The sequence below is a fragment of the Osmerus mordax genome, chromosome 11, assembly GCF_038355195.1.
Source record: "Osmerus mordax isolate fOsmMor3 chromosome 11, fOsmMor3.pri, whole genome shotgun sequence".
Classification (NCBI taxonomy): domain Eukaryota; kingdom Metazoa; phylum Chordata; class Actinopteri; order Osmeriformes; family Osmeridae; genus Osmerus; species Osmerus mordax.
In genome coordinates this window covers 9,940,869-9,949,998 of record NC_090060.1, presented here as the reverse complement: position 1 = coordinate 9,949,998, position 9,130 = coordinate 9,940,869, and the positions used below count along the sequence as shown (strand labels likewise).

Here is a 9,130-nt window from a genome sequence, read left to right as displayed (position 1 = left end):
AAATTCGGAACTTTAAATTTAAGGCGCTAAAACGTCTTAAAAACAGAGATATTCATCCGAGGTCTTAAATTTAGGATAGTCAGGTCTAAAAAAGGTTTTACCCTTGTTAATTTCAACGATGGCCGCAGAAAGTTATTACAAAGTAGCAAAAATGTATTGACTGGTAGCCTACAAAGCGGAGCGCTAGAGTCCAGGGTTCGAATTACTGGGGGGCTTGACCCCCCTAATTGAGACTTGGAGCCCCCCCAAAAGAGGTAAAAACAACAGGTCGGGGGGGTCGATACATTATCATTTATCATTCTTACCTGTAATCGTAAAAAGAAAGCTGACCCCCCCGATTAGCATTGTATAATTCGCACTCTGTTTCTAACCAAACTAAACTTAAGACAATCTTCCTGAGATTAACAAGCTTTGGCGGAGGGGAGAGAGACAATATTTATGAAACTGTGAAAGTGAAGTCCTACATCTCACATGACCACAATGTAACTTTTAAGTTAAAATAAATAAATTAAAAATTTGAACCCAGGCTGTTGCAGTACTGCACCAGCATGTATGAAAGAGCATGTACACTAACCCAATGAGCAAACAGGGGAGCTCTGATTTCTTCTGGTTTATTGACACTACAACTCTGCAGGTTGTTAAAACTAGATCAATGTCAAATTTTATTTTGAGTGGGGATTGTTGTGATCCCTGATAACTCAGTGGTTAAGGATGTGGGCTACTGTGTGAGGGGTCTTGTCTTTCAAATCTGGCTGAAGGATCTTCTTACAGCTCAATTTTTGCTCTTGGACTTAATAAAACTAAAATAAAACTCGACTTATAAATAAAAATGTAAAATAAAAAGATACCTGAAACCCTGAAAATGTATAAGGTGGAAGTCAAGATTTTTATACATTTAGTGTGAAACGGTTAGTGTGTATGCTAAACAACCAGGGGCCTACAAAGCCTACATTTGAAATGATTTGATAAGGAACAACCTTTTTTATTAATACATTACATTCAAGGCAAATAATACATCCTTTTACAATACATACTCTGTGTTTCAAATGTTGGCTCTTGAATAAAATGAACAGAATTTTGAAATGAACCTTCAAGTTCAGTGTACAACATTGATAAAGAACACTTAACAGTCAACGTGTAACAAAGTATTCCACACATTCATTTGTACACATTTCCATCTATACAGTGGGCATTCACAAGCTCACCTCTAAAACCAACGTAAAAAATGTACTTCAAAATAAGTTATATGCTTACGGTCCTCATAGAAATATTGGTCTTTTCAGTTCCTATTTACAGCAATATAGACATACAGATATTTCAAACATAAATTGCACAGTAGTTAATATAATTAGAGTGCTATTTTCCAAAATATTGTTGACACCTAGTAAACAGTCTTCGAGATACAGTATGAAATTGCACATTGCAATCATGCCACAGAGGGGGCTCTTTTGAGGCTTTGGTACGCAAGGTCCTCACTGGAAGAAAATTAAAATCCTTTGGGCTTACATGTTCCCATTTTTCACTCGTTTACGTTTCATCCTCAGAAACGTGATTGAGGAGGGGGGGGGGGTGAGGGGGGGCAAGACGTGTAGTGAGGGCCTAAACACCTCAACACAACCTCCCCTGCAAGAACCTACCAGTTCTGCAGAACCTTCTCAATTCACAAAACAGATGTCTACAGTACACTCCAGGATTGGGGAAGACACTGGGCAGTTAAATCACAGATAAAGGTCTATCCCAATGGGACTCTGGGCAGCCATTTTGGAAAGTAAGATCAATTCTTAAAAGTTTAGTAATAATGTTTAAGGGATATAAGACATTGAGTTTAAAATCTCAATTATTTTACGTAGATACAAATGTTTGGGAGGAAATCATTGTTGTGCTGTTATTTTGATGCTATTATGTTGTTCATAATCCACTAAGCTGATTGGAAGAGGAATCCCAACAGTTGTGATAAGGTAGGACAGTGGTGTGTTAACAGTAGCCCTCATGTCTTTCAGCCTACAGATACTGAACATAGCAGATGTCATTTCTCCATTATTATTACTTATAGAATGTATCACTCCTTCTGATGACCAGATGGCTGAAAACAGTAGAGATGACAGTAGAGCAAATGTTTCCACCCGTCCAATTGTGTTTGAATACTTGCGTGGAGGAGGAATGGCCTGATGGATTGAATCTGGGTCTTTACTCCCTGTCTGGGCTTAAAGGAGGAAGTTGATGGGGGTGGGGAGGGATGCTCTATCCACTGTTATGTCTGCACACACACACAATTCAGAATGTTCTTTGGGAAGAAAGGAAAAGTGTTTAGCTCCAATACGCAGACTCGGCACAATGTTCCAATTCTGAAGACAGTTGGGTCAGACGTATGTTCGCACCTCCGCACCTGCACTAGCAAGAGCATCACAAGTGCCATTAAGAGAACCTTTCAGAAAGTGCAACTACGTTTATAAGGACTGTGACTGATAAAGGCAGCATCTGTGTCAAATAATAACATGTCTCAAAAAGGCAAGATAACTTCCAACTGGCGTGTGTTGTATAAATACCTGTGAAAAGGTTGGAAAGTTGGCACAGTCCATTTGGTCACAAACAAAAGCTTTGTGGTATTTTCTTATGCTCATCTGTGTGAAATGCATTACACCCTCTGGTGGCCTCCACTGATATAGCAAGGAGCCACAGGTATTGTTCAGTCTCTGTGCTCTTCATTGCCTGCTCGTTCACTCAAAGACACCTCATGAAATGCTATCCTAAAGTAACACACTTGTGCATGTGCAAGTCCCATCTTTTTGTGACTGACTGACATTTTAATACTTGTGACTTGTTGCAGGGAAAGAGAAAAGGTATCATTGTTAGGGCAGTTTTGTAGGTGCATGTGAGTGTGTGGGGGTATAAAAGAACACACATGCTCAGTGGAGGAAAACTAATCGAATGCGGTCACAGTGTGATAAACACACGAGCATGCAGACAAATCCGCACGACTCAAACCATAGCATTCTGTGACAGGGTCCTTGTAAACAAATCACAACCTGGGACACAAACCAAGGTGGAGATTAGATCCAGACCCTCCATTCCTTACTCTAGCCACCCAGCCACTCTCCCATTGCTGCCTCCCGGCCTCGGGGCAGGTTGATGAGTCAGTCCTGTACTTTACCCAGGGGGATTGGAGGGGGAGAGGTGAAGTTGGGTGGAGCAGTGTAGGAACACAGAGTTAGTGCTAGTCTCTCTGGCCCTGCGCTTTCCGCTTGATGTTCACTTGTTCTCGATGAGAGCCTGGACCTTGTGCACCAGCTCTCTGGCGATCTGGAGGATGTGCTGCACATCGTGACGCTCAGCCATCTCTGGGGGACACGCACACATACTTATGGTGATACAATACATCTTGGTATACAATGGATCTTTCAACTTGTGGACACACAGTGAGTCAGTCAGTCAACCTAGCCATCTCACCGTTGAAGAATTTGATGATGTCTGTAAAGTCCATGTTGTTGTCTCTGATGATCTCCCTGTAGACCTCCACCAGGGCCAGGGCCAGGAACAACACAAAGTCCTGCGAAGAGATCCTAGGGGCCACCCAGATCACCTCCCACACCGCAAACACATCCTCGTACAGCAGCTCTGCATCCAATCACACACAAACACACACTCTGGTTCAAGTATGTTTTCTAAGTTACAGAAACTTAGGTTCTTAACCTATTAAAGATCTGGTGAAGTGACACTACGTTCCACTACAAACATCATAAAAAGATAAAAAACAAATTATAACTCAGTGTAGAGCACACACCTCTTTTGAAGTCCAACAGGAACCACCGGTAGCAGAAGTAGAAATGAGTGTAGTCTCCATTCTGGTGCATCAGCTCAAAGAGCTCAGAGTCCAGGATCTGACATCATCAAACAGAGAAAGCAACAGGAAAAGGAACAGGAAATAACATGTCAAGATAACTCATTTGGCAGGACAGGGTATGAGGAATGTTCTGGGAAAAGACCAGTTCAGAGGGATTAAGGTAACACAGAACAGGGAGGGCTGGGAGGAGTTACTGAGAAAAGAGACAGAGCCTAAGATTCAGAGAGATGGAGACAGCGGGAGCCATGTGAAGATATAAAAAGCAGCAGATAAAGAGAGGCGGAGCCACACAGAGACATCAGCTGTCACCTGGATGAGGGACCTCATGTTGGCAAAGTGTGCGTCCATGGCTCCGCCATTGGGGAAGTTCTGACTCATCCTTTTCATCAGCTGGGTGAAGCAGCTGTACGCAAGACACTCTGCCACACACACACACACACACACACACACACACACACACACACACACACACACACACACACACACACACACACACACACACACACACACACACACACACACAGAACAGAGACACTCAACACTATCAAGAGCACTGTGACGTTCAGCACAGCTACAACATTGACGCACACCTCTCAAGACCTCTCAGTCATGGTGAATGAGACGCTGCCACGTAGGAGCTACACTCCAATCTGACAGAGCCAGTGATACGGAACAAAAGAAATCAGCTTAATTCAAGTGGCTGTGTGTCATCGAAATAAAGTGGAAATTTGGTTTCCATCCATATTTGGCAGAACAAATGCGAACATGAATACATTTAACACCACTAGAAGGAGCCAAAAGGACAAAGTTAGATCTTTATTTCATCAAAGCACAATCATATAAATTGACTATACTGTGGATAGTTTCTTCCTGAAAGAAAGATGGTAGTAAGGTGTGCAATCGGAATGCACTCCTCGGATCCAGTTTAGTATCTAAACTGACTGTTACAAAAATGCATTTAGGGAGTCAGGTGGCTGAGCGGTTAGGGAAGCGGGCTAGTAATCAGAAGGTTGCCAGTTCGATTCCCGGCTGTGCCAAATGACGTTGTGTCCTTGGGCAAGGCACTTCACCCTACTTGCCTCGGGGAGAATGTCCCTGTACTTACTGTAAGTCGCTCTGGATAAGAGCGTCTGCTAAATGACTAAATGTAAATGTAGCTAATGACTATAGCTATAGCCAGACGGATGGATAATGACTTAATGCCAGGCTAATTGGTCATGGCTAAAAGCTAATATTGAGTTGTTAATTGATTGTTAATGGAAAATAAGTAAAGACTACTGTTGAAGCTAATTGTGTCTAGCTGAAGGCTACAGCAGTTTTGGCTGATGGTGTGGGCATGTGGTTGAGGCGGTTCCTACCATCGTCCAGAATGACCATAAGGGGAGCCAGCAGGTCACACATGCCCTGGACATAACCAATCTCCAAATGTTCCCACACATAACTGAAACACAGCAGTAGACACATTTAGAATATCATTTAGGACGAGAGAGACAGAGTTGAAGGTATGAGATATATAACAAGAGGAAGTGAACATCCTCAAATTGGGGTTGAATTTGAAGTTTTTTACCTGCACATAATATGTATTTAACTTGCATATATATATATATATATATATATATATATATATTACCTGTGCTTCACAAACATTGTATGAATCTTTTTTACCTTCACCTCACATTAGGTGTATTACCTGCACGTTATGTAATATATATAACCGTTAGAAATGTATGCTACTTTCACCTTATGTACTGTTTGTTATTTGATTCATGATGTATGTTAATGTACCTGCACATGATGTTGCGTAGCCTATCCAAGTTGACAGTGGTGAAGTAGTAGTAGTTCCGGTCACAGCGCTGCACATCTTTGTCTATCCTGTGCAGGTTCAGAGCTATGGTGTCCAACAGCTCAATCTGTGGAGACAGAATAAGGTGTTGAGTTAGTGAGGTGTAATGCACATAGCCTGCATCTAGTTTGAGACAAATGAGACAAATTAAACAAATGAACAGATTATGGTCTAGACTCAATATACTGCGTATGTTGCCTTGTGTGTGGGTAAAAGGGTTTTCCAGTTTGACATTATCATCCACCTACTGTATAGGAGGACAGGGAGGGGGGGATCCCTTCTGCCCCCTCGCCATTGGTCACCAGCTTATCCAGCTGACTACACAGCCTGTCTTCACTCAGTGAATCCTGGCGGCCAGACTCTCCCAGCACGCTGTGCCTGCGTGTGCCTGCATCATCACCGGCACCCTCCTCCTCCATGCTCTGCCCGTCATCGATGCTGGACAGGATCTGGGAGTGTCCCGAGGCCACAGAGTAGTTTCTGGAGGACGGGAGCCCAGAGTCTGGGGAGTCGAACTCCACCAGGGGGCGCTCATCAGGGGCCAGGGCGGCGGGGGGAACCACCGTGGTCATGGTGGGGGTGTTGTCCTCTCCCCCGGGGGTGTCCTGTCCCCCTGCGTCGGGTTCGTCCACTGACATGAACACCTGGGAGGGAGGGAGCAATGACACGTTGGAGGGAAGAAGGATGACAGGAGGGAGGGAAGGAAGAAGACAGGGAGAACGGGAGGGAAGGAAGGAAAGAGAGAGGGAAAGAGAGAGGGAGAGGAGAGTGTACAGGAATATAGTTATTTGACTACATAAGAGTATGACTACTGTAACTGTGTTTTTCTACAATACTAGAAATATAGGAATTGAATGAAGTACTGTGGGTGTCAGACCTCGTTACTGATGGTGGAGTCTCGGTGGATGAGTCGCAGGACGTGGCTGTCTATGCTGCTGCCTGACGACAGCTTGGCAAAGATGGCCGACTGCATCTCCTTCTCCCTCTGCTTGACGATCACTTCGCAGGCCTTCCACTCCTTCATCACCTGCTGGTACCGTGTGCTGATCTTCTCATCAATCTGCACAAGAGGACACCAGGAGTAAAGCAACTGTACATACTATACAAAGTGTTAACGCAAAATTATAAATAGTACACATGCATACTTTAATAAACTTACGTACATACATCCTGTACAGTATTTACATACACTCAAGTGTCCTCTCAGGAACACTCAAACACACACTAACACCATAGCAGCACTAGGGACATGTGCACAGGAGAAGTGTGTGTGTGTGTGTGTGTTACCTGGCTCATGTCTTTCTTGTTCATGCCAAACTTGTAGTGCCCGAGAAGGAAAGGCCAAACCTCCTTCCTGATCTCATGCTGAACACCTCCATAATACACCAGCCTCAGTAACTCCAGCTCCTTGTAGTTCTACAGAGAAAGTGATACAGAAAGAGTGTTTGTTTGCGTGTGCGTACGCAAGAGTGAATGAAAAAAATACAAAATCAGGAAAAAAAGAAAGACTTATGGACAAAGACAGAGAGAGAGATGGATAGCGAGTTGGAAACTGGACAGTGGAAAGATGGAGACAAAGATAGAAACGGAGATGGAAATATAGTGTAAATTAGTAATGATAATGTTGAAGTTGATAAATGAGTACATTTGCTCTTCAAGCCCCTGCCGTGTGGAAATATCATTTGACGTGTTCTATTATTCCAGTTCAGCTCAATTCAACCATTACAATGTAATTATCCTGAAGATGGATACTGAAGATGGATGGACGAGGCAGTGAATATAAAAAGTGTCAAACTAGGCTGCTAAATTAGAAAACCCATATCGGGTTCCATTTCCCTCAAATACTTTTTTACTTCTCTCTCACACTCATGCACAGGCACAGACACAAACAGACACAAATACACACACAGACACACACCTTACAGTCTTTCTGGTACTTGCTCCACACATCTTTACTGAGACCCCCTGAAGCCTCGCAGGGTTTGTCAGGGGGGACGATATTGTGGTTGACCAATGCTGACAGGTGTGTCCGTACGGTGGACAGGTGCCGACAGTAGGCCAGCCCTGGGGGGGGGGGGGGAGCACAAGTGGGAGAGATAGGACTGTGACACTTGCTCCTGCCATGCCAGGTGAATATGGACTGGAGAATGTAGTGAATTAAGACTTGAGAACTGGGACCACAATGACCAGACACTAAATATAATTGGTCCTTTGTCTAGTTAATCATTCAGCAGCCTGTTCACATTAATCGCTGCAGCAGAGAGGGATCTACATAATTCCATTGAAGACCCATTTTTAACCATTCGATTATGATTATTATTACTTAGCTGTCTGCTAAGTGTTGTGTTAAATATCAAATTCAAATGTGATGGCTCAGAGTGGGACTGGGCATGCAGACTTACATCCGTAGAAAGCTCTGGAGACTATCTGCCTCTTCATGTTCTGACACAGCATCTTGAGAGGAATACTGGAGATGGAACACACCCCAAAGGGAGATTATCATCACATACTGTTGTCTGTGTGTTTGTGCACTCATGCTTGCGTATGTTTATATGCACTCATGCAAGTGTGAGTGCATATAAACATACACAGACTGTGTGTGTGTGTGTGTGCATGCGTGTGTGGCTCACCGGTCGTGGATGCAGGAGCAGCCTGGTGGATTGTCGCAGGACATTGTGCTACCCCCGGTGGAGCAAGAGAGACATGAAGACAAGTGACTGGTGCACTCCGCCTGCTGCCATGACGACGGGCTTCCTCCGAAAGCTTGCAGATCCATCATCTCTCCGTGGTCTAAGAAGAAGGGGAGAGAGGGAGAAGTGGAGAGAAAATAGGGAGGAGGAAAAGGATAAGGATAGATAAAGGGGTGCTCTTAAGGTCCGTAGAGACCAAACCTTAAGTGCAGCTGAAATGCAACCCTCAATAACAGGAGGTTTCAAAAAATTTAAGTGTTCCTGTCTCGAGGCCTCTTGGCTGACTATAACCAGTCTGGAGACCTCTTTAACTTGTCTTGAAAGTGTTCTAGTTTATATTTGATCCTTTTGTCAAATCTTATCCTTCAGTCTGATGTCAGCAATGCAATACAGACCTATGAAGATCAGATTACGTAGCAGTTTTCTAGAAGGGAATGGTCTAGAATAAATTGTGAATTTATGTGATTAAGGCCTTCAGCTCAACCTTGAGATAAACTAAGGTAGAGAATTTCTCCTTTACCTCTCTTTACTTTCAGATTCGATGAAAAAATGGCTGATTAAAATAACAATGTTTTGTTTATCATACATTGTTCAGGTCGATGTATGATGGCACACATTTAAACACCGTAAAAGGTCGACGTTAAGGAAGAGAAAAACTTTAATCAAAGAAGAGAAATAGGCAAAGCATTCTGGGAGATAAGGACAGGTGGAGAAATGCAGGGCAGCCATGCTTGTATAGCGCAGTCAGAAGCATCA

General features: G+C 43.5%; 1 protein-coding gene across 1 annotated transcript in view; it reads right to left on the bottom strand.

Moving 5' to 3' along the window:
• Positions 1 to 965: 965 nt before the first annotated feature.
• The window catches only part of sgsm2 (small G protein signaling modulator 2), a 41,864-nt gene continuing 33,699 nt past the window's right edge, over positions 966 to 9,130 (bottom strand). Inside the window, exons 13-24 of the mRNA XM_067245933.1 lie at positions 8,315 to 8,474; positions 8,087 to 8,151; positions 7,603 to 7,748; positions 6,972 to 7,100; positions 6,562 to 6,744; positions 5,933 to 6,328; positions 5,627 to 5,751; positions 5,200 to 5,282; positions 4,151 to 4,260; positions 3,782 to 3,878; positions 3,448 to 3,615; positions 966 to 3,338 (exon numbers count right to left, since the gene is read on the bottom strand). Coding sequence (XP_067102034.1) covers positions 3,250 to 3,338; positions 3,448 to 3,615; positions 3,782 to 3,878; positions 4,151 to 4,260; positions 5,200 to 5,282; positions 5,627 to 5,751; positions 5,933 to 6,328; positions 6,562 to 6,744; positions 6,972 to 7,100; positions 7,603 to 7,748; positions 8,087 to 8,151; positions 8,315 to 8,474 — 1,751 coding nt within the window. The 3' untranslated portion in view covers positions 966 to 3,249. The remainder of the gene's footprint in view (positions 3,339 to 3,447; positions 3,616 to 3,781; positions 3,879 to 4,150; positions 4,261 to 5,199; positions 5,283 to 5,626; positions 5,752 to 5,932; positions 6,329 to 6,561; positions 6,745 to 6,971; positions 7,101 to 7,602; positions 7,749 to 8,086; positions 8,152 to 8,314; positions 8,475 to 9,130) is intronic.